Below are 26247 nucleotides of genomic sequence, written 5' to 3' on the forward strand. Positions count from 1 at the left end.
TCCTCCTGCCCGTTACCGGGACAAGCCTTCTGCAAGTCTCTACCTGGCCTTTCTGTCCCCCTTCTCCGCTGCTGCTTCTTCCTCTCTGCCACCTCTTCCTCATGGCTCCCTTGAGATGTTGGCTGTCCCCTTCAGTTCATCCTGTACATGGTGACAATCCTGTTTCTTTCTTAGTAGGCCTGTGGTTTTCCCTCCTTCCCTGACGTTTTCTTCCCTTATGGGCTCTGTCAACAGTAAACTACACCAGAGGTTACTTGCTCTCAAAAACAAAGGAAAAGAAAGTTCTTTCTGCTGGTTCTCCACACCAAACCAGGCTTCCCCTGTCCATTGCGGGGGATGAGGTGAGGGAGGATCTGTAGCCAGGAAGCTCTCCTGCAGCCTCCTGCACGTCCCAGCAGCAGCGCACAAAATGACCCAACTCTTTGATGTGGAGTGCGTCAGCTCACTGCCAGCTGTAAAGGGAAAAGAGCTGCCTCAGAGTTGCTGTTTGCCATGCTGCAGTCTCCCCCATCCCTCCTCCCCGCTTTAAGCTGGCAGAAAGTTGGAGATGGCAGAGGTGTGTTTTCTCCTCCATTTGGGAATGGAACGAATTCCCCTCCCCTGCCCGTTATCCCCGCTGTAATCACAGCCTTGGTAATGGCTCATACACAGTTTGGTTTTACCATTGATAGAATGGTTGGTTACATCATATGGTGGGTCATTATTTCTTTCTGATCATGACTTCTTAAAAATTACCAAGCTGTAGGTAAGTTGGGTGGCATTTCAGGGCACAGGCTGCAAGATAGTGCCAGATTCCAGGTTTCAGCTCTAAAGAACTGGGAGTGAAAATGGAAAGAGCATCACTATGCGTAAAGTGTAAATAAAGGGAGACTGTGTATGGTTATTTGACTGCTGAAATAACCCTGCGTTGACTTGTGCTGTCACAGGTAATGTTATGTCATGTAGTTATAAATAGACAAACCAGTTAAGAGCAAGGCACCTTCAGGTCACCTGGTGCCTCATATCTCTATGCTGAGCTAGACGTTGTCTTTGCTGCAAGTCCCAGAGGATGTGCAAGTCTCTAGGTACCTCTTTCCTGCAATCCACAGAAAAATTTGATAATTACATTTAGCTTCTTTCTGTTCCTCCCCTCTCCCTGGCTGTCTTTCATTTATGTCTTTACTTTTGAACCTGGAAATGGAATTCCTTTAAAAGAAATAATTAAAAGAAACAGTACTGGTGTGTCAAGAAATATAAATGAAAAACATCGTAAGTAGTGCAAGTGTGTGTTTTCATGAATCCATCTGGCAGTGAGTAGTTTTGAGCTTTTTAAAAAGAAAAAATTGCTTAGCAACCAGTATTGAGCGAGTGAGCCAAAAAGCAAGTGAAACGTGCCACTGGTACCCACTTCATTTCTGAGCTGTTGGATTTTACTCTTCTGTTTGCTCAGAAAGCATGAACCAAGCAGCCTGGGTTTGGGAACTCTCTGCTCCAAGGAAACAGCTTTTAGGAAAATTTGTTTAGCCACTTTTGCTCGTACTTGATAATGGCGCAGGGTGTGCTTTTGAAACTTGTTATTTATGAGGTGCAATGTTCTTGAATGTATTTTTGGGGGGTATGTGTGGAAAAAAAAAAACAAACAAAAAACACCCCCACCCCCACCCCCAGTTTTTAAACTTACCTGGTTTTCGTGTGCAGTTGCGTGGCTAGTGACCTTACTGATGTGCCATGGAGGGTGCGGGGTAGCCCTCGGTGCCTCGGGGCGTGCTGGCTGTCCCGCAGGGGGGGGACCGGGCCGTCCCGCTCGCCCCTGCGGCCGGAGCCCGCGGGCGCTGTCCGCCGCCCGTGGTGCTGAAAGCACCGTCCGGCGCGGCGGGGGCGGACGGCGGGCGCTGAGCACTCGGCCGTGGGTGGCCGCGGCACGTCCCGGCTTGTCGTGTCCTCCCTCGCTGTCCGTGGGTTGGCAGTGCGCGTGTGTGCAACAAGGGGGTGTGCGTTTCTTTGCCTGTGCAGGGGGAAGGTGGTGGAAAGGAAGTAATGCTGTTTCTTCAACCCGTTGATGCAGTCAAAAGTAAAGTGACGCTTGGGACGCAGGAACTAACCTCTTCTTTACATGCTTATCACTTGCTTTCCGTTTAGTGCATTCCATATCTACAGCTGCTGCTCAACCGCTGCTTACAGAGCTATTTTTCCTACAGCAGCTACAGGTCAAGCTGCGTTCCCCAGTCATTGTCTTCTGTGAGGACATGGACAGGGCTTGGGTGTAGCGTGCAGCTGCTTTGCTGTATTGGAACTTAAAATCCACTTTTATTAGTGAAACATAAGGAGATGCAGTGAATGCTGCTCTTCTCCGCTTTTAATTACAACCACTAGTTAAGAACTAGCAGGTTTTTATCTACTTCAGCTGTAAGTTATAATTATACCATTACTGCTGTTATCTGTATTGTTGAACAACTGAGAGATTGCATACACAGAGTCAATTATACAATTTGGGTATAGCACAGATTTGGTCTGGTTTGTAAAAAACCCACAATTTATAAATGATTAGCAGTGCAGCTTCTACCTGCCCTTTCAATTATATTAAAAGTTCTGCTTTATTTGATTTTCCAAAATACACTTGTTTATTATGTTTCTTTCTAAATATTGATCAATTAATTTCCAATTATTACCTAGCATGAGTTAACAAATGCTGTTCGATTAGTTGTCCCTGGTATGTTTTTTTTGCTGATGTTCCCAAACTGATTAAAATACAAAGCTGTTTTCCAAACTCAGGGTTATTCTCCCTACTGTTATACATATGCAAAACCTATTAATCTGAGTTATGTGCTCATATCAAGGGGATAATGTTTCCCAAAGGATTTAAATTACCTTTCCTGCCAAAATTAATGTAGCTCCATAACATCATAAAACTATAGACAGATATGAATTCCTTTTGCATATTTGATACTGAATCAGTCCACATACAGAAATTAATTTTTTAATTTTCTGAAAGACTTCCTCCAGTGTGACACTAGAGGAATGTGGAATGTGCTCTCACTTTTGGCTGGTGATCTTTTGTTTTCTTTATTACGATTAGCAATCTGGTGTGGCTCCATCTCTTAACATCCATCATTGGCTTTTCGTACATGTCTTCTTAAAAGCAGTTTTCAAACTGTCTAACTTTCTGATTCAGTCATCTAAAAGCTAATCCCAAATTACTTCTGAAAACTTGTGCCTCCATCTGTGACAGTTGTCCAATAGCATAATCCCTTTCCTGATCCTGCACCAGTTCACAAGTTCAAGGTTTTTTTACAGGTTTTGACCTATTGCAGGTTTTGACCAATTTCTATTCTTCCTGTTGCGAAATATTATACTTTTAAAATGGCAACACATGGTAGGTAGCTTTCAAGCTTGATAAATTATCAGAGCTGATGACTGATAAGGAAATAGACCACTTAAAACTCTCACTAAATGATCCAAGATGTGTGGGCTTTTCTTCTGCCTTCCCCTTCATGCGCCTGCTTGGGGAATCCTTGTCAGAATTTTATTGATGTTTGTTAGGGGAGGGGGGACTACCACATTGAGTTGATCTGATCAGGTTCTCTTTTGGCCTTACAAGTGTCAGTCAGTATTGAAGGTACCTCTGTATACAGACAGATACTCTTACTCCTTCCTATCTGAAAAAGAGTAAGCTTTATATGGCAATCCTTTGCAAAACTGATTCTAGCAGACTGGCTTCTTGTTAAGTGATGCGAGAAGTCGTCTTTATCTCAGGTGCCATGGGACCTTCCTGAGACTGTACAGGGAGGTCACCAAATGTCAGTCTTTGTTTGAACAAGGCTGATTGTCTACTTAGAATTTAACCTGGGAATGAAGACTCTGGGAGAAAACAAGCCAATGCCTTGGAGAATGTGTAAGGCCAGAATGACTGCCGTAGCTGTAGTAGGGGTCAGCAAAAAGGGGATGTTCCTTCAGAAAGAATATATTTATCTTCCATGCTGAGAAATGAAGGGAGGGGAACTTTTCAATATATCCTGCCCACCTTGACTAAAAAGCATGTGCAGCTGAACAGAAGCCTGTGGACAGAGAGGTGCAGGAGCCAGGCTCTGAAGGTGGAGAGAGAGAGGTAGCGAAAGACCTTATAGGGATGGTGCAGCCTGTGCTAGCTATGGAGCCCAGCTGGCTCGCTCAGCCCTGAACCGCAGCACAGATATTAAGTGTACTGAAGTCACTCAGTAATCTCACTGAAGTGGCTGGGTCCTCAAGTGATATAAGTAAGTCATGTGTTGACTTCAGCCAGGGATCTGAGCCAGACTGTAGAAATATACATCTCTGCTTCCTTTCAATGATGAAAGATCTGTTTTATCTCTTTGTGGTATGGAGCCACATGTTCTCCTGGAATGTGTTCTGGGAAAGGAAAGCTGGGAGGGAAAGGACTGAGTGGCTCTGCACAATTTTGCCACGTGCAGAGAAGAAAAGTCTTTGTGTCTAGAAAGGCAAGTGTGCTTGGTACTGTTTACTCTTCTTAAGCAGTGACGAACATCTCGCGTTAGGGAGAGGAAAAAAAAACACAGCAGCCTGTGTTAGTGCTGCTGCAAGCAGAATTAATTCACAGGGTGTAAAGAGGGAGGAGGATCCTGGCAGAAACTGCTGAATGGCTGAGACAAATGTTAGTGAGCTGGGAAATGTTCATAGTCGGCTGTTTCCGTGATGCAGAGCTGGTGGGGGAAAGCCAGGACACAAAGGGTGACTGTTGGTTTTATATGCGGGAACGTTCCCGGTCTGAACCGTGCACAAAGTTGAAATCAAAAGCTTCTTCCACTTTCATTGTCTTGGCACCTTCCACGCTCTTTTTGGGCCTTAGTGCTTCTTACAGCCTTCATGGTAGGCTGCCTGACTGTTGTTAGTTGTATCGCTGTATTCATTCCATTTTATAGCTTTAGAGCTGTGTTGAATACTTTTAGGAGAGTAAAATGATGTATGATTTTCCTTTCTAATGGAAAGATAGTGTCATGTGTATTAGCCTCATATGTGTTGATTTGTCTAAAAGGATATGATATATTTTTCTGCAGTGATCAAGGAGGAGCTTGTGCACTTTATGTTGTTATTGTGTAAAATAAGAAAGAATATTTATACAGCTCGCTGAGGTGGGTATATTCTAAATAGGTGAAAATAAAGGGAAATCACTTGAGTGGATTTTCTGCAGGAAATTTCCATCCCATCCATTTTTAATTTTCTCTAAAACCCACCATTTGATTTAAAAATCTGTTTTGAAGTCTCTGAGTTTGCCCCTGGTCATCCTTACATATGATTTAGTACACTAACCCAATTAATCATCTCTGCAGTTATTTGAAATGTTATCACATTTGAAGTTGTGTTTTTTCTTTCTTGTTTATCCAGCGTATGTTTGTGTATATCCATAATGAAATATTTTGCATGGTTTCATGATTAGAATAAATAATCCCTTAAATGATAAAAGAATTTAAACTACTTTGGATTTATGGAGCTCACAGATTAGAAATGATGTTGAGGAGGTAATCTGAACGGCATATCTGTATTTTTAAAAGTACTTTCAAATTATGGTGGCTTTAAGATTTCAGGTGGAAAAGACTGGGCTCAGGAGAACGGGGGGGAGAGAAATATGCAGTAGTAGGCTTTCTAATATGTGTGGGAGGTTTTATTCCTTTCTGGAGAAAGATTAGTGAAAATGCATGCTTGGAAAAATTCCACTTTCTCTCTCTGCTCTAATCAGTCCCTCAGATTATTGTCATGGAGATCCTCTCATACTTAGGAAGCCAAATCACCAGTTTTGGCAAAGCATTTCTAAATACCTTTATAAAAGGGCCTGAAGAACTGGCCTCCTTTGCCATCAGGCTTTGCGTTACCAAAACTTGTGCCTGCGCTTTAATCGAATGATGACTGTTAGTCTCACCGCTGCTTAAATTGGAGTATAGCTAGAGGTTAGATGTGTGCCCGTCACTCGTTTCATGGCTGTTTTCTAACCCTGGGAGCATGAGTTCACACACCTGGAAAAATGAGCCTCCAAACTGAACGCCACCCACTGTGTGGCAAGAATATGCCATTTGAGATATCTGTCCCGTGCCAGGGCTAAATGGAGTGGCTGGAATCACTTCTGTATCAACATTGTATGCAACAGGTAGACAGTCTGTTTTGAAGGAAGAAGTGGGCATTAACAGCAATGGGGGTTTTAACTGTTGTACATGGCTTTGGAGACCTTTGGTTTAAGACTATGACCTTCAGCGAGTGCCAGATGGGAAAAAGATTACAGGTTCTCCACGTCCTGTAAAGGGGAGAGATGCCCGTGCTTCACCAGCTGTCATTCAAAAGGTATTGTTGATGCAAGCTTTAGTTAACAAATCTAACTGGGGACAACGTGAAGGGAAAGGCATAGTTAGTCAAAGTGATGGAACTGGCAAGAGGAAAATGACACAAGATCCATTTCTCTGAATGCTGAATGTGTTGGTGGAATTAGCTAAAAAAAGCTTTGATATTTTAACCATTCCTGTGGCACTGTACATGTGCATCACCTTTCTGTGTTGGGGGGCAGCTGATACCCGTGCAGTCAATGGCACCGACATTGCTGTAGAACAACCGTGACAGGAGATAGGAGGAAGGTATATGTTTATTTTGGGATTGGAATATGCAGACTGCAGACCTGCTGCCTGTTACTGCTGTCTGCAATACGTGTGATTTTAAGGCTGCTGTAGTTTTTTGTTGCTAACCTGGTTCTTCAAGAAAGTGGATGTGGCGGAATTTGCCTGAGTAAGAAGTTATCTCTATATTTGCCTTTTGCTCAATGTGCTTGTTGACTTAGCACAACCAAGTTTATTCCTGTAAGATGGGACACTGCAAAATCCTTTTATTTTTCTTGTTTCTTCAGGAACCACGGTTTTCTTCTTGGAACGAGGTCTTTAAGGAAAGTACATTTTCCAAAACTCCAGATAAAATTGTCAGAACTGGCAACTCTGTTCAGAATTATTATCTGTAAAATTCAGTGAAAGGAAAGGGCCTAATTCTCAGTAACAGGTATAATTAGCTTTAATGCTTAATTACTCTGAGTCAGCTAATTGGTTTCATTGGGACTACTCACAGTAATACTCCCAGCCAGGCATCTTAGTGCCTTCAGAATCAGTCTTAAAGTTTTTAAGTTTTTGCAGTATGACAAAAGTCATTAGTGCAGAAAGAATGTCCTGGGCTGTCTGCTTTCAGATAATATAAAAGTCAATGCTAATGAAATATTGTGTTATTAGCAGTTGTTTCTTGTGCTTAGACTTTAGACTGTAGAATCAGTGTGAATTATTATACTTCTGCAGCAAAATAAAACTTGGCTGTACTCACGTTTTCTTGGTGACAAATATTCATGACAATGTATCTCTTGTGGATAAGATGCAAAAAGTGTCACTTCTAACATTTTAGTGATATAAATTTAATGTATTTTGCATGGTAATACAATTTGTTGATATAATCAACTAAAAATGTTTTCTTCATTCAGAATATTTCTCAAGTAAAATTATTTATGATCATGCAATTACCATGTATAATCATGCAATTACCATGTATAATCATGCAATTCTGTTGCCTTCACTTAGATTGCATTGGTGGTCTTGTTTTATATTGATATGCTGAGGCTATAGCTTGGCCCTCGGTACATGGTTGCCTTCCCTAGGTTTTGTTGCGGAGCCAGTGTTGCTGAATACTTAAAAGATAATTATTGCCTTTACTGTAGACTTCGTAATAATTTTCATATCTTGAAATTACAACTCAATCTATAAGAAACAAAATGAAGACGACGTCCAAAGAACAACTTAAATGAGTGGCAAATTCATCAAGAAAATAGGGAGGCAGGGTTGAAAAATGAAATGCTTGTGTTTCTTTTGCACTCCAGACTCACTGTGGTTTCATTCTGGTTATGAGGTACGTAAGAGAGGGGAAGTATGTGACAAATGTTTGCATGCTGATATACTGTATGGACACATGCCATTTCAACTACGATGGGTAACAACTGCAGCGCATATTTTGGTTAATCGGAAAATCCTTGCTATGCATAATTTATGGTGCAATATCATTTTTATGGTTAGTGCTTACAGTACTGGGACAGACAGTCATCTGGTTAATAGTTTATAAGCAAATTAAATACTTGATGCATTATTAAAATGGAAGAGAAATTTCATCAAGCCTAAATCTAATTCTTTGCTAGAGTGTCAGAAATAGTTAAAGCCTGACGCAAGCTTGATGCCCCAAACTGGGGAGGACCTGTTTTGAGTGTGGCACTTGTTTGCCTGTGTGTCCTTATTTCTGTTCTGTGGATAAAAGGATAAGGAGTCTACTGATGGTTAGATTTGAGAACTGACTGGGGTGCATGTCCTTGGGAATAATGTTCCTGAGTTCCCTCAGTCAGTCAAAAATCCTAAGTCAGCCAAGTGTTACAACAGTGTTAAGCCATCAGAAACAGCCTTAAGTTAAAAGAGTCTGTCACAAGCTAGTCCCATTTCACTACAGTTTTGCACTAAGTCATAGCAATCTCTCTCAGAACAGAAAATATGCCCCCAGTTAGGATGAAACGAGAAACTAATAATTATATTGCAGTATTCCTTGAGAAAGAGATTACTCCCATCTGACATCTGTAATGGTCCTTTGTTTTCCTTGCTGAGATGATGATAGTACAGTTTTCATACGTATCTTTTTTTTTTTGCTTAATTCTCTGTTTTCTTGCACTAGAGAAGTGCCAGAAACAAATGCAGAGACCTTGATGTGGCTGCGCTTGATGCACAAGGCATCCCTAACGTTTGGAGGAGAACGGCTCTTCCCCATGCTTAGTCTCAGTTGTGGGAGCACATGGGTGGGAAGGTCATGTTGTGCAGACTGATGGTGAAGAGGTCTGCAGTGGAATATCTCACGCGATGCTCTCAGCTTCTGCCTTCTGTGGGGTTTTGTTGTTGTTGTTGGCATCTCTCTCTTCCTGCCACCTTTCTCATTCGTCTGTGTTTATGCTGGCAGCAGCAATATGTTGGCCTGCAGTTTCTTGAAGGCTGTCCCTCCTAGGTTGGGCAAGTTGCCATACCAGCATTTAAAGCTCTGAGTTGGGAACTATGGCTTTAAATGATCGCCCTGTATCCTTAGGACCTCTGATTAAGAGCTCTGTAATCTACATGGTGCTTCCGTGAAGCCAGTTAAGACAATCATTCCCCAGAGCGATGATCGCTCCTGCTCTCTGCTTAGTGAGTGCTCTTTGGGTCATTGTGGTTATTGAAAATACTGAGGTGGAGAGTTAGGAATAAACTGCATTAAGGTGTTAATGAGTAGTCATTGTTTATATTTAAAGCAATCTGCACGTTCATCCATTCATGAACAATTTAATTGTGTCTTATCACCTTCTTTGTTCATCATTCCTTATGACTTGCGCTATGTGTGAAAGCGCTTTAGATTTCACTGATGTGATGAACGTTTTTCCAAAAAAACTTTAAAAGTTTGTTTCAAAATTAGCACAATTACTTACAAGGTTGAAATAGCCAAAAATAAATGGAAAGCAATTGATCATTTTAATTTTCTCTGTGTGGAAGCATGGCAAAATCTTGAAGCATTTCAAAGCTAATAATAAAAAATAAACTGGTGTTAACTAATAACCTGTAAAATAACAGCCTATAATTATAAGGCAAAAAGAAATCAATCAGACTCGATCTGTAGTTTAGTCTTATCTCAAGGCTCAGAATAGCAAACCATTCTGTGAGATAAATTTGATAAGATTGCTTGAAATAGTATTTTTTGGGACAAATTAATTTATAAGTAACATTGGGGTTTTTTTAAAGAAAACATGATAGGCATCACTGAGTAACCTTGGGGTCTAACCTTGCAAGCTTTCCCCTCTGCAAGCAGTGCATGTAACAGCTCTGTCAGTGTTAAAGGAGACCCAAGGGGAGAGTGGCAAAAATGTTTGGTGGGGAAGTATCATTACACAGATGGAATGTAGCTTTTTCGTTAACGGGCTTCATGACATAACAATAGGAAACCAGGGGGAAAGAGTCACCAAGATTAAGGCATCGTAGGGCGGGTGATGTCATTAAAAAATGTCAGGGCTTACTAAACTTACCTGCTCACAGTTAATGCTGCCCCAGGCAGCAGGAACGTGATCTTAGCAGGTACCCACCTAAGTGGCTGTATATCCTTAGAGGTATGTGTCAGCAGCCTTAGGAGCGCGCAGGGACCATCTGTTAACCAGCATGAGTTTAAAAGGCTTAAAGTGGGCAGCAGAGGGATCGCTCCGAACGATGTGCATTTGTTGTTTCAATTGCCCAAGCTGGTGGCTGGTAGACAGATCAGGAGCAGTGGTGGGTGTTCCTTCCTTCATCATAGCTGTTTCAGGTTACTTTTCTCTCTGTGGCTTTTGGCAATGCTTACGGGTATTTGTAGCTAACTGCAATTTAACGTAGCGCCCAGTGTTGAGAGGGAGCAAAACGTAGGACCTGCTTGCTTACCCTTTTGGAGATACATCCTTCTTTTAAACTGCTTTCTTCCCTCTGTCTGATAAAATAAAACTTTGTATCAGCTATATATAAGTGTGGTGAATAAGGAGGCACTTAGCTTTCATTAAAGCTCATAACAGAAAAGGATTATTGTCAGCAAGAGATAGAGGGATATACTGAAGAAGTGGAAATGGTGACAGTATTAGCTGTAGTAAAATCCAGAGTTGTATTAGCAAAACATCATTCAAAACATCTGACCACCCACGTAACTTTTTGTCGCTACATTGGAACACCCTTGGTCTTGTTTGTTCACTTGTGTGCAACTATGGGATTAGGTTTTTGTGTGCAATAGAGCTTTAGTGTACCACAGCCACTAGTGTACATCCAGCTTCCCTTGTTGAATGGTACGTTGTGGGTGGTTTGCCTTTGGGAACAGTGTTATACCCCTTTTAGAATTTTATACTGAATTTAAGGCAGAGTTTTAAAGTGGATTAAGCAAGGAAATGTGGGTTGGCTCTTGAAGAAGGTATTCTCAGTAGCTTAGATCAGCTTTCATATTTTGGTTTAGCTGGTGATGCTATCTTAGAAAAAGATCCAAGGCTGTATATAAAAGTGCCCCTCGTCTATTTGTTCTGTTGGATGGGAGGGGTATTGTTGCTGCTGCTCACAGTGTGGCCACTTAACTAATATGTCATTCAATGAACACAAGAACATATCTGTTGTCCTTCGCCTGTCTTCAAGCGTGTCTTGAAGACTCCAGGGGAAGTCATCTCCAGCCTCCATATATGTCCTTTCCATAAGGAAGAAGCTCAGGAGACTTAGAAATCACACAGAAAGAAAGGATTGAGTGGTGGAGAGACGACCTGCATGTGTCTTCTCCAATCACAGTGGCCTTAATAAGTGAGATTAATAATTGTATTTGCTAACAATTCTTCCCTCCAAATTTTGGAATAGATCAAGACATTTTCTGGGAAGAACTGTTATGTGTGGAGGGAGGGGGAGAATGGCCAAAGTGGATTCAATCATTAAGATGTATTTCCTTGAAAAGAAGATTGTTGGACTGAAGAAAGATGTTCCTCTGTGCTAGAATTGAAATGTCCTGGGGTTTTTTTTTTTGCTTATTGGGTTTTAGAGTACTGCATTTTTTTAATTTAATATCTCACTCACTTCCCATAGAACATTACCAAAACAGTTTCTATAAATGTCTATGCACAGAGTGTTTTATGTGAGCCAAAGATATTTTTTCTTGCCAGATCTTTTGTACCTTGTGGCACAAGTGCACAGGTGTTTATGTGTATCCTTAAAAGTTTTTATTCTCATCTGTAAACTAGAACCTTGAGTGCTAACCCCTTTCTTCTGACAAAGTCCTCTGATGCTTTTCCCTTAGGAATCCCCTTCCTTAATTCTGTGCCATTCTGTGTGGTAAAGGGGATGCTCTCTCTGAAGGATGTGTTCTGCCTTCTGAAGTCTGCATCACAGTTATCTTTTGAGATTGGAGAACTAGCATTTATTTGTGACAGTGCTTCTTTGTATTGTTCTTTGTATTGGCTAAAGTGACTATAAAAGCCAATAAGGTTCTTTTTCAACCCTTTATCTACTGACTTAACAGTACCCTGAAACCACATTGGTCTCAGAGCAAAGGATTAAGCATGCATCTCGTGCAGAGAAGCTTCTTATGTTGTTGCGGTACCTTGTCACTGCACTTCCATGATTTGCCCTGTAAGGATTATAACAATGTGTTCATTACAACGCACACCTCACCTTAGAAACCTTTTCTGCTAGCTTCATAATTAAGTAAAAGCAATGCTTTTGTAATTTTTTTCAGGCTTCTTTCTCCTCCCTGTCCCCTCAGGGAAAGGATACAGAATATGAGCAAATAAGTTTCCTTTTAATGCAGTTTTGGAGTAGTTCAGAGTGGCTTGAAAACAAATGAAAAACATTCAGAAAAATAGATCTGACTGATTTCCTGTTCATTTAAATTATCTGTCTATCCTAAGGTCCCCTTATGTAATAGGATTTTTAGTCCCCAATGTGTAGGAAATAGTTATCTGAAGTTCTCCTTACTTTTTACACTGTATCAGAATGAGTCTCCCAAACAACTTTTAAAGGGTTGCAGGGTAATTAAGGTTCACTGGTACAACAGTAACTAGATGGCCATATTTAATTAGTTTCTATGTAAGGTAGAGTTGCTGCATCAGATTTGAAATGCCCTTTGAGGAACATAATGAAATATGTCTCGCAGGAGCTTTAGTGTGATGATCAGTGTGGTTAGTATTTAAATTTGCTGCAAAGTGAGCTTCTATTACACAGCTTCTGATAGATCACCATTACAGCATCCTTCTTCAAATAAATAAATAAATAAATACTCTATTAGTTCCGTAATTAGCCATGCAAAAGAAAGAGTTACTGTCTCACAATGATACTGACTTCCCTAGACACCTCCTGCTTTGGCGTATTGTGACTGTGGAAGGACCCAGTTCGGGAAAGCATGGATGCATCTAGGTTCATCATTAGCAAACATCAGAAGTGTGTTCCTAAGTCAGTCTCTAAATTGCAAATGAAAATCTGCTCTGTGGAGATCTTAATCTCAGCACCTTCTTTTTTTCGTTTGTTTCAGAAAAGAGATAGCAAACTGGCACCAGTCCCAAATAAAAGTGTTGGCAGGAGGCGGAGTGGATGATGTTCTTCTCATATATTCCCATTAGGATGCTTGTGTTGTCTCAGGAGGCCTAGCACAGACCCCGAGGTACTGGCACACCTCTTCAGAACTGTTTGCAATTCTGTGAAGTATCGTGTTCAGAGGAAGGCTGTGCTCATGCACAGAAGAGTGCAGGGAACAGACATTGGAGAGAAAGGGGAAGACTTCATCACATCAACTCAAATAGCAGTTCCTGCTGCTCTCACTCATAACTGTTCTTTAGAATCTCGTGCTTTCCCTGCTTGCACAGTCAGTTTTAAAGGGGCCAAATTGGGTTTGCCAGACCAATCTCTTGGAAAGCAGGGCCATGGATGTGTTTGTCTGATGTGCACCCTAATATGCAGCTGAAACGTACTTGGGGCACACACCCAGTTTTAGGAATGCAGGAGTGTTCCTCAGGTCCCTAATCACAGTGTACCCTTAATTTTTGCATAGCCTCTTCCACCTTGCTTGGGCTGCTGGCCCACACAGCCTCATAACATCTCGCAAGTTGGACAGGTTTATGGTTGCCAGATGTGCTGGGCTGCTTGTGGTTTCTGCCCAAACACAGTTTCTCTGTGGGGAAGAACTCCAAGCCTACGAAACATTTCCCAGGGATTCCCAGATCTAAAGCAACCTGGTCAGAGCAGTAGCGTAAGCTTGTCTCTGGATACTTGTAAGTCTGTGTACATTTCTCTACATTCAAAGAGCATCTCCACAGAGCATGCTTGACCAATCTGACACATCCTAGAAATGTATCTATTTCTATCTAGGAAAAACTATATCCCAGGGAAAGCTACCCACCCCAGTGTTACGACTGTCCTCAGGATGCCCTCTGGAAAGTAATGTGCAGCGGACCTCATGGTGTCTGCACTAGGAGGAGACTTCTGGCCTGATGAGGAAACTGATGTGCTATATACTTCTTTGTATTAGTACGCTAGTGCAACAGAGAGGTGAAAAAACCCGGACTTCCCAGTGTTTCTCATCCTAGAGGTGCTAGCAGATAGGTATTAATTGACTATATTGAAATACTAGTAGGCACTGCTGAGTTAGATGTTAATACAGAGGAACTGATGCACTGAATTGGTTTTGAGGTCTTGTTCTGAGGCTTTGAGCTCTTGTTCTCTGTAGCGTCTAAAGGACAGACAATTCAGGGTTTTGTAACTGTTGCCGTTCTTTAATTGTTCCAGAAAACATTGGTCATTTTCATCGGAAGGTCAGAGAAATAATAGACACACTGTTTATGGAAGTCATGGAAACGGTTTCATTTTGGTCATTTGAAGTGCAGGATGATTATTTCATTGCTGATTCACGTCTTTAAAACATTGGTTCTTCTGCATTTGTGGAGGGGAGCAAGAGAAATAGATGCTAGCAGGTGGGTCCGTTTCATTGGGCAAATCAAGAGCCTGGAAGCTTAAACCTGTACAGCAGTGCAAACAGGGTTTGGATTCTCCTAGACCAGGCTTACCAGGCAGTGGTGGTAGTGATGGATTCAGTTTTCACTGCTTCTGTATCTTTTAGAACAATGTGACCCACGTGATGTCATGCTAACATGACATGAAGCTAGCATGAAGCTTATTTGAAATACATGCAGAGCTAGTGACTTGTTCTCCTGACAGATGGTTTGCTTCAATTTGGGCTTGCTACCCAGTACTTGGAAACTCCGTTCTAGCCTTAGTGTGTCAGAGAGCTTACTTTGGTGTATGGCCTTTGAAAATCCTATGAAAGAGCCCATCATACTCCCTGATTCAACATTGCTCTTCACTGTGCAACCTGCATGTAGTTTTATTAATTGCATGCATTTATGGAAGCATGCCAGTCTTAGAGTTTTCCGGCATGGCCACTGTTGGTTTGTTTGGCAGAATTTGAAAGAAAATCAGCAGACAGTATGACAGTCATGGTTTATTCACATCCACTTCTTGTCTGTTTGCTGCCATGGATCTGAACTGGGATGGCTACTGGCATGCGGACTTTATGGGTAAAAGGACTTGGAGGGTTGGGGATAGAATCTAGCCCAAACAGTTGTGTCCCTGAAGGATTTGATGAAAAACACAGGCTATGAAATATGGAATATCTTCTGTCTTAAGCCTCTTCACTGTTCAAACTGTACTTTCAAAGCCTTTAGGCTACAAATATTAATGCACTTCCAAAGCTATATTTATTATAAAAAATAAAATAAAATAGCGGAGGTCAGGATTCTAGCAGGTTTCCTTTAAAATAGTAATGGTTGTTAGGTGATGCATTATTTGGCAGTTAATGGAGTAGCAGGGATTCTAGTACTAGAGTCTTAAATGCCAAGAATCAAAAAGCCAAATGTTGTCACACTCTGGAAAAAGATGAAGGTGAAACTGGAAGGCTAAGCTTTGCCTTCCTATCAGGAACTCCTTTTTCACAGGCATGGAGACTAAAGTTAGTGGTGGGATATGAAGGGGTAAGGTGATAGTCCATCTAAAGAAGTATGACAGATCCTAAACTTAAGTAATTACTATTAATTAATAAATTACAAGCTTTTATAATTCTTTGTTTCTTTTTGTCTACCTTTTAAAGTTTTAATGTGCTCCTGCCATGGTGTTCATAGAACAACTTAGCTTCTAAAGACCCAATACAGTCCAACACCTTGTTATGATGAGGTTTGTAATTTACAGTTACCTTGGTTTACTGCAACATGAACATTAAAAAAAAAAAAGCAAAAAAAAAAAAAGCTTTTGGAGAGGATTTTTGTATCGCTGCTGCACAGACTGGTTTGTTACATTAATTGTCACAAAACTGTTAATCCTCAAAGTTTGAAGCTTTATGCTGAGTCCAAAGGTGACAGGTTCAGATCAGCAGCTACTTGTGTGAGTAGCCCTGTTTATTTCAGTGGGACTACACAGGTGAGAAGGGGCTGCAGAACTGAACTCTGCCTTGAAACTCAACCCTGATGGCCTGCTGTCCTGGCTTTGGGAAGGTGGGAGGGAAAGGCACTTAGCAACCTGCCTCCCAGAGCAGAAGGCCACTGTTTCGTCTCTCTGCTTCACGGGATGGGAAGACCTGTTTCCCCCATGCGGTCAGTCCGGACCCGGTTAGCAGCCTCCTGCTGGAGTGTATGTGCAGCCAGGGTAGATGTCTAGCCCAAGGAGCGTTAAGGTCACTTATGTGTCTCAGTGCCAGCCGTGCTCTGCTTGTGTCAGGGAAGAAATCTGCCCTTCAGGGCTTCCCTGCTGTGATGCCATTCTGTGCTGCTGCCAGTGTGGAGTTATCCCTTGAAGACACAAGAATATTTGTCCCTCGATATTTGTCTGTTTGAAAAGCACCAATACTTCCTTTCTTGTTTAGATCTATGTCAATGAAAAAGAATGCCTATGAGCTAAGCTATTGTAAACCTGGTGAGAAGGAGATTTACAGAATTACAGAATGGTTCGGGTTGGAAGGGACCTTACAGATAGCCTAGTTCCACCCGCCCTGCCACAGGCAGGGACACCTCCCACTACACCAGGCTGCTCAAAACCTCATCCAGCTTGGCCTTGAACACTTCCAGGGATGGGGCATCCACAGCTTCCCTGGGCAACCTGTTCCAGTGTCTCACCACCCTCACAGTAAAGAATTTCTTCCTGATCTCCAATCTAAATCTCCCCTCTTTCAGTTTGAGGCCGTTACCCTGTGTCCTATCATTACACTCCCTGATAAAGAGTCCTTCCCCATCTTTCCTGTAGGCCCCCTTTAGGTACTGGAAGGCTGCTATAAGGTCTCCTTGGAGCCTTCTCTTCTCCAGGCTGAACAACCCCAACTCTCTCAGCCTGTCCTCATAGCAGAGGTGCTCCAGCCCTCTGATCATCTTTGTGGCCCTCCGCTGGAGCCATTCCAACAGGTCCATGTCCTTCTTGTGCTGAGGACTCCAGAGCTGGATGCAGTACTGCAGGTGGGGTCTCACCAGAGCAGAGCAGAGGGGCAGAATCACCTCCCTCGACCTGGTGGCCACGCTGCTTTTGATTCAGCCCAGGACGCGGTTGGCTTTCTGGGCTGCAAGTGCATATTGCCTGCTCATGTTGAGCTTCTCGTCCACCAGCACCCCCAGGTCCTTTTCCTCAGGGCTGCTCTCAAGCCATTCTCGGCCCAGCCTGTATTTGTGCCTGGGATTACCATGACCCAGGTGCAGGACCTTGCACTTGGCCTGGTTGAACTTCATGAGGTTCGCACAGGCCCACCTCTCAAGCCTGTCCAGGTCCCTCTGGATGGCATCCCTTCACTCCAGCATGTCGACCATGCCACACAGCTTGGTGTCGTTGGCAAACTTGCTGAGGGTGCACTCAATCCCACTGTCCATTTCACCAACAAAGATATTAAACAGCACTGGTCCCAGTACTGACCCCTGAGGAATGCCACTCGTCACTGGCTTCCATGTGGACATTGAGCCATTGACCTCAACCCTTTGAATGCAGCCATCTAGCCAGTTTCTTATCCACCGAGTGGTCCATCCATCAAATCCATGCTTATTTACATTTAAATAATGTAAGCCCTCTTGTTAAAATAATGTACTTTTTTGCACCCTCTGCCTCACTGGTCTGTAGATAAGATGTGTTAGTGGGGGAGATGGTTGATAGATCTGGTTGGGGTTTTACTGAGTAATCCAGAATGAGGCATAGCAATGCATCAGTTGTACTTGAGGTTGAAAGAGGATCAAGGTCATGCATTTTGCAGCCTGATGTAAATACTGTCCAATGCATATCGGTGGCCCTTCTGAGCCCTATAGACTTTGGCATCGGCAGGATCCTACTCTGGCTTTCTTCTCAGTGCAGTTCTTAAGTAGTCTCTAGGGAGTTGTTTTTCTTCTCACCAAGTCGAGTGACTGAAAATCCAGTAAGTGATCTTTATGGACATCATTTAAATTCTCTGCATTGCATTTGAATACTAATTCCTGGTCAGCCCTATGCTGTTCTTTCTATTTGCTAGTTCTCATCTAGTGCATATGTAGTTTCATGTTGCTTTGCTACCTTTCAACTCCTTTGTCTGGAGGTTGAGGCATGAAAGTTGAAGCAGTGAAGACCCGAATCACAGCCATTCAGGTACTGTTCTGCTGGAAGAGGTCAGTGTAACAACGGAGTTGGAACAACATGTTGATTCTTACCACAGAGATTGGTGACCTTCTAGGACAGCCTCAATGTGCATACATAGATTTAGGTTTTGATGATTTGGTCAAGGATAATCTGAAGTCAGGATTGAAAATTGGAGGTTCAAATCAGTCATAGTTCACCATCTCTCCAGCCAATAGGGTTGCCGATTAAGAATGCCACCTTTATCTATATTTCAGCAGCCTTGTGAATGAAATATGACCGTTTGCCCTAAGAAGCAGCTGAAAAACTCACAAGTGTTAAGGGTATGCTGTACGCATTTGTACGAAAGAGGTTGTTGGCTTTTGGGGTTTCTTTTGGTTTTGGTAGTATACGGTTCAACTAAAATAAAAATATCGTGCTGTTTCCTATGTGTCTTTACTACCTGGTAAAGTATCACCCAACCATCCCTGTACTTTATTAATTTTATGCTTTTCTTTTGATGCTGCTTTGTAAGATGGCTAATGTTGGATTCCACTCCATTGTCATGGGAAAGTATTACTCAACCAGAAAAAAGAAACTCAGAAAGAGTCTCTTGAAACTGGGATGTAATCTGCTGTTTTGCTGGACAAGTGTATCTTGAATATGTGAAAAAACATGCCCTCGTTCATACATTCTTATCCCCCTAATCTGTGACCCTAATCTTGAAATACTTTTTCTAGCCTTAATTGTAGTTTTTAAGAGGGATGGAGTTGTTGAAACATTGCTCCAGCTGGTCAGGGTTTCTTCTGAAGGCTGAAGAACCTTGCAAGGTTCACTTGCAGCTCACTGCAGTGTTTCAGCCTTGCATCGTGGTGGGAGTGTGGAGGGGTTTCCTCCCTTTTTGTTATTGTGGGGTTTGGCTTGTGTTACTTACCATAAGGACGTGAACTTTCAGGAGATACTTTTTCTTTCTGAGGGCCAGATTCTGGAAGTCAGTCCTAAAGCCAGGTGCCCTCTATTTCATCGTTTTGATTGTGTAGAATTAATCGAACCTGGATGCATCTTCAATGGAAGAAAGCATCATTTTTGGAGAACTATTATACAGATCTGATGGGCAAACCTACTTCCCTTTACAAATCCTCTTTTTATAAAAGAAATACTTTTCTAAGTTACTAAATGCAAACAACTTAGGTGTTGTAGGTGTAGCAAATCCAGTATTAAGGATGCCTGTGTGGCCATTCAGTCAAATAAGAAATTAGTCATATATTTAGTGTAATTGCATGTTTGTGGTAATGTGTATTGCTTATAATGTGCACTGACAGTAAGCTCTGAAAATATCAACCTGAATAATTTCTGACAAATCTTTCCATGTGGCAAAACATAAATTTGCCTGTAGTCGTTTAAAAAATTATGTGATGTCCTTGCGTGGCTATTTTATGAACCAGTCACCTAAAGAAAAAACAGATGCATCTCTTGTGAAATGACTGTTGAGTGCCTTAGATATATTTCTTTATTTTTTAATGCTTGTTGGACCTGCAAGGATATCTTTGAATCTCTCCCTTTATTTTTTTTGTAATCTAAAAGAATACAGAATACAGCTGGCTTCTATGCATCCCTCACTTTTCCCCTTTCAGGTGGTTTTTAGAGTTCAGTTTTAAAGGTAATTCAGTCTGTAGGTAATTCTGGGGTAGCCTACAGGTTGAGAGAAGGAAAGGAGATGGTAAAGTAAATGTTCCTTAGGTATCCTGTGTCCCTCCTGCCGGAACCGTGCTATGCCATCTAAGTCACTGGTGGCGCTGCATCTAGGTCTAGTTTCACCTATGGTGAATGTCAGCTGTGATGCTGTTTCCTGACCATAGATGAGTGTGAATTTATTGTCCTGTTTTTAAGATATATTTCAGAGTTGTTTCACATAGGCCATCTGTATCATGTTTGCTGTCATTGGCTCAGTTCTCACTGGAGCTTGAGAAGAGTTTCTGTGCTTTTTTGAGTGACTTTGCTGTTGTCTTCCCATTGTTCTTTGTAACTTCTCCAGTTTCTGGGTAGTGATGAATGGAGTTGCATGTTCTATACCTTTTCAATAAAAAAACTTGTCAAATTTCCTAGAGGTTTCTTTGTTTGGTTACTGGAAATCTCAAAACAAACCAACCAACCCATAAAACAAAAAAAGCCCACCACCACGAAAAAATCCCCACCAAAACCCCACCACCCTTTTGATTCAAATTATTTCCATGTGGAAGCTCAAGTAAAAACACTCAAATGCTCACTAGAGCCTACATTTTGCCTGTTATTTTAAGTGCTACAAATCAGTTGTGCTGTATTTATGCTTCAGTCTCTTCCTATCAGATGGGTTCCTTCTTGCCTAAGAGAATACACTTAAATCTGTTCCTTTCTTCCTAAAACATTAAATTTTAGAAGTATTTCATATGCTATGCTGAAAATTTTAATTTAACCAGTTTGTGGTTTTTTTTAAATCAAGAGTTTCTTTTCTGACCAAATCAAGGAAGTTGGTTTGCATTTGCAAGCCAATGCAGCACACAGCTGTAATTTCAGTATGTTTCCAAGCATAAGACAGAGAAGCAACCTTTGAACAAGACTTAATAGGACGGGCAGACGTGCTGTTGGCAGAAGATTTGAACTGATTCATAAACTGATCATGTTTTTTTTTTTTCATTTTTTATTCTCAAAAATTTACATCTAGTACTATGTGCATTTCTGTGGTATCTGTCAGGAAGGAGGTTCTACAGTGGGGAAAATGTCCCCAGCTATTGATTTAACCCAATGTCTTCTTTAAGAAGCTTTTCTCGGTGTATGCATTTCTCCTACAGCTGCCATCACTATAAACACAAATCTAGACACAAATTCTTTTTTAAATAGATAAACGTAGTGTTCCTGATGTCTAAAGAAAGACCCAGTAATGGAAGCTGAAAAATAATGCTGAGGCTGCCTCTATGGTCAGCAGAGAGGTCACCATTTCCCAAGTGGTTCATTGGATTTCTTCCTCCAGAATCACAGTCTTTGTGCAGAGAGACAACTCCATCTTCTGTTGAAGTGGCAGGGATTTTGTGCTTTGGAAATGTGTAATCGAAGAAGTTTGCTTAGACAGTTAAAGCTGTTAAATCTCTTCAGTCAGCTTGTGTTTTGCAGGCCTTGGGCAGCTCTGGATTCATCAAAACAACATGCTTTGAAGTCCAATGTTATCAGTTTCTGGACTTGATCTCTTCTTCCTCTGCCGACTGTCTGACTTCCAGATATTTTGAAAGATTCTTGGTGATGGAAGCGACTATTCTTGCAGTGTCTTTTTTCATTATGGTGTTATGGTGTGATTAATGGGGTGAAATCCTCTTGGCGGCCGGTCACCAGTGGCGTCCCTCAGGGCTCAGTTTTGGGGCTGGTTTTGTTTAATATCTTTATCAATGATCTGGATGAGGGGATTGAGTGCACCCTCAGTAAGTTTGCAGACGACACCAAACTAGGTGGGAGTGTTGATCTGCTTGAGGGTAGGAAGGCTCTACAGAGGGACCTGGGCAGGCTGGATCGATGGGCCAAGGCCAACTGTATGAGGTTTAATAAGGCCAAGTGCCAGGTCCTGCATTTCGGTCACAACAACCCCAAGCAACGTTACAGGCTGGGGGAAGAGTGGCTGGAAAGCTGCCCAGCAGAAAAGGACCTGGGGGTGCTGGTGGACGGCCAGCTTAACATGAGCCAGCAGTGTGCCCAGGTGGCCAAGAAGGCCAACAGCATTCTGGCTTGTATCAGGAATAGCGTGGCCAGCAGGAGTAGGGAAGTGATGGTGCCTCTGTACTGGGCACTGGTGAGGCCTCACCTCGAGTACCGTGTTCAGTTCTGGGCCCCTCTGTACAAGAGGGACATTGAGGTGCTGGAGCGTGTCCAGAGGAGAGCTACCAGGCTGGTGAGGGGTCTGGAGACCAGGTCATATGAGGAGAGGCTGAGGGAGCTGGGCATGTTTAGCTTGGAGAGAGGAGGCTGAGGGGAGACCTCATTGCCCTCTACAACTACCTGAAAGGAGGCTGGAGAGAGGTGGGTGTTGGCCTCTTCTCCCAGGTGAATAATGACAGGACCAGAGGGAATGGTCTGAAGTTGCGGCAGGGGAGGTTTAGATTAGATATTAGGAAGAATGACTTTACCGAAAGAGTGGTCAGGCACTGGAACAGCCTGCCCAGGGAGGTGGTTGAGTCACCATCCCTAGAGGTATTTAAGAAACGTCTAGATGTGGCACTTCAGGGCATGCTCTGAAGGGCAGAGATTGTAGGGTTTTTGGTTGGACTCGGTGATCTCAAAGGTCCTTTCCAACCGTGAAGATTCTATGATACTGAAGTACTTTGCTGTGCTCCATCACTGGGCGTGAGATGTCTGTATTTTTAGCAGACACAGAATGCTGAAAGTTGGCTAGCTTTATAAATGATTATTCTATACTTTCAGAAAATTAACTTCTCTGAAGTTGTTTTCCCCATATTGCTTTCAAATCTGGGAAAATACTACTGTGCTCTTTCACAGCTTGATTAAAATTTATGAAAATTTTAGAACCATAAGACCTCCGTTACTACATGGAGGAAAAAGCAGAATAGCCAAAATAGGATGAGGCTGTAATGAAAAGCCTTTAACTTAGAGGGCCCATTAACTGTAAATGAAAGCTGTTTGTGGTTTCAATGTACTCTGACCGAAAGCTCGTATCTGATAAAGGCAGTTATTTGAGAGAAGGCGATGGCTATGGAGCCTTGCAGGTTGTGGAAGGAAGGTTTTAGAAACATGACTGCCTTCTGTGGTCAAACACCATTTAATTGTTTCACGCATGAAAACCTTGTGTAGGGAGTTACTCTTACATATGAGGAAATAGTTTCATGGCAGTTTGGGATGATCTGTGTGCGAACTGCCATTATCCGTTCCATCCTTAGCCATTTCCTTGCTTCAGCTGGAACTAGCACTTCTCCAGAAGACCACCTAGTAAAAGAACAAAAGGCCCCCACAAAAAAAGGTTTTGGCCAAATCAGCTGTCTGGACCAGCTCTCCACACAGCTACGGGGACCAGCTCTAGCAAGAGCACAGGCATTTACAGCCAGGAGGGGAAAATGCTATATCAGTTTGGATTTAAATTGGATTGGCTTACTGTGGAACCACACCTAAAGCCACAGCAAGGGCAGCAGGGAGAAGCAGAACTGCCCAATTCTCTTCATAGCATTAGTCATTTGTTGTTAATGTACCTTCCTACGGGAAGAAAAAGAGACAGGATTCTGGCTTTTGGGGTAGGGTGGTGGTGTAGAATGATTAGAAGTAAGTTGGATGAACATAATACACTTTTACATTGATGCAACTAATGGCAGAATCAGGCCCAGGATATATAGAAAGGACAGAAAATTATCTGCTTCCTCCATAAGCTATTGTTGGCATTAGAAATATTTATTGCTCTAATGTAACTAGGTCATATACAGAACCTTCTCTTTGTCTGGCAAAATTGGATGTAGGAGCTGTATTAGGCGTGTGTGGTAATTTGAATGTGTGGCAATATCACTGATATTTTTTTTTTCTTGCTGTGTTTTACCTGATTACCTAATGAGAATTGGGCAGTAGTAGTCAAATGTATCCTTTATGCAATAGCATTGTTTTCAAGAGAATTATGCCAAAAGGATGCAATTTGAATACACTCAACTGAGTCATGCAGGTCTGAAGTAAAACTGGTACATTAAGACGACAGACTTAGATAAAAGTCATACCTTTAACTAATTTTATGTGTAGTAATATAGTGCAGTAGATGAAAAGATTTCTGACGACAATGGTAAGCCACAGAGCCATGCTGTATAACTTGCGCTACTAAATGTAGCCTTTGTCAATTATTGCTGATCTGTCTTACGTCTAATAGCAGAAATAGTGCTGGTTTCAAATACTTGCTATATGTTGCGGGTTTTACTCAATGAGTCTCTATCTTGTACTCTGTAAAAAAGACCTCGCTCAAACTTACTCGAGGGCCTTCTGCTTAGTTAAGCCTCTGTTTAAGGTTAAACTTCACAGTTGAGTCAAGGACACAGCAAGCAGCTGTAGTGTGGAAGCAGAAGAGGGATTGTTAAGTGTCTCATTGCTTTCTTAATTTAGTTCCTTGAGGAATGACACAACATTTCTTACTTTCCTAGAATAGGTTATTGCCTTCTTCCCTTGCTTCTTTGTGATTTCTTGGTTATGATGAGTTGCTTATTGTTCAACAGGTGAGGGAAGAAAGCAAATACCCTCGCACACTCTCTCTTCCTACCATCCAGGAAGGAGAATTAACAACATGAGGATGGCTGCTCTGACACCTTATTTCAAAGAGTTATCAGCATCAACAGAGTTCATGCTTGCGTGCATCAACAAAGAATCATTAAACAGAACTAGGAAGAGCTTCAAAGAGATCATTGTGTTCAACTCTGCTCATGTAGCTTGTCTGAGGGTGGACCTGTGCATTCTCCGCCTGGTTGAGAGCTTTGAGCTCTTCGATACTTCAGAAGTACTACCAGCAGCATTGCATTGGATAAAGGTGTATGTTTTTATTTGTTTGTGTGCATTTGCTTAGCAAAACATATGTAAAAGCATGAATCATATGGTGGGACACTGTTATTGCTGTAAAAACATTGGTTCCCAAAACTGAAACAAGCTGTACTTACAGCTTTTGTACCAGTACAGCCATATTCTCACTTAGAGAATTTTGCTGCTTTAACCATTGACTCTGTCTATCCTAGTTAAAGCAATGTAAGTCTTAAGTGCGAGCTTAAAAGCTTGCCTGAATTTAAGTATTTCAGTGAACTGAGACCCAAGGAGTGCTCTTGCAGCAGTCCCTCAGTTAATCGTGGGTGTTCTGGCCTGTAAAAACAACTTGGTTAAGGATTTCAGCAGCAAGATTTCAACCATCATAACAATTTCTCCTGTGCAAGTACAAGTTAAAACAATAAACCTGCAATGGAAATCCTGATAATCAGCTCTTAAGGCATTCATCATTTAATTTGCTCACTAAACTGTTGCTTCCATATGTTTTATAGTATCCATCCAACCATAATTTTGGCTTCTGAGTATTCTTTATTGTAGCAATATGCTGTTGAATGTATACCATTACTTTCTTTATATTACTTAAGGGATGGGTTTTCAAATTCACGGTTTTCAATGGTAGGCATGAGTCTGCCATACAAAACTTCTGTTGACTTCAGTAGTGTCAGCTAGGTCAATGACTAGTGCTTTAGAAAATCCTCAAAAGAAGGTGTATTAGGAGCTATTCCTCAGGATGTCAGAGTTGTAAGGTTAGAGGATTTTAAAGGAAATTTCAAATTGAGGTTTTATACAAGTAGTCTGCAGTGTAGGTAAATCAGATTTTTATTCACATGCATTTGGACTGGTATAATTGGTAAAGGTGATTTGATTTTGTTTAGAAAATGTGCTGCAGACACGCTGTCCAGAATAGCAGTATTGACCAACTTAACTCCTCTTCAATGACAGAGTAAGGTGGGACATGGGCTCCCAGTGCTTTTAAAAACTGTCTCTGTGGGCATTGTTCTTCTGCTCCAGCTGGACAAGGTGCCCCTGAAGGCAGGTCACGTGCCTGAGCAAACTTTAATGTTGTTCTGGTCTCTGTGTACATTCTCTAGCCTGTGAAGTGATTTAAGTTGAAAACCTGTAGAAAATAGCGTAGTATAAACTTTTCTAAAACATTTTGAATAATTATTAGCAAGCCAGATATTACTCAGCTTTTTTTTTTTTTTTTCAAGCTTCAGGAAAGTGAAGATAAAAGGTGTTTACTCTTCTGTCTTTCCAGGTGACTTGGCATGGAGAATTTAACTTGTGGTAAAACTTCAGTAGTTAAAAGATGCTGTGGAGATTTAGTGGCTATCACGGTGTGGAAAATGAGCAGAAGACCAAAGGTTGTGTGTGCAGAGAGGCCTCCTACAACGTTGTGTATTGCTTCCTCCTTTCTGTTGAGTGCAAGAAAGGAAAGGATAAGAAACATCCATTCCCTTCGCCATCAGCAGAGGTCTCTAAACTCAATTTGCCCAGATATTGCCAGTGAATGGGAGTAATGGCCTCTGGCTACACATACACATGAGGCATTATTCTGCAGTTTTAGAGCCATTGAAGTAGTCCTGTG

The 26247-nt window shown here is 41.9% G+C and overlaps 1 protein-coding gene across 1 annotated transcript in view; it reads left to right on the forward strand.

The window, feature by feature from the left end:
• PHACTR1 (phosphatase and actin regulator 1) overlaps window positions 1-26247 on the forward strand; it is a 319282-nt gene that overhangs the window by 14741 nt on the left and 278294 nt on the right. Inside the window, exon 4 of the mRNA XM_054191481.1 lies at window positions 13688-13792. Coding sequence (XP_054047456.1) covers window positions 13688-13792 — 105 coding nt within the window. The remainder of the gene's footprint in view (window positions 1-13687; window positions 13793-26247) is intronic.

Source organism: Rissa tridactyla, chromosome 2 (genome assembly GCF_028500815.1).
Source record: "Rissa tridactyla isolate bRisTri1 chromosome 2, bRisTri1.patW.cur.20221130, whole genome shotgun sequence".
NCBI classification, from domain to species: Eukaryota; Metazoa; Chordata; class Aves; order Charadriiformes; family Laridae; genus Rissa; species Rissa tridactyla.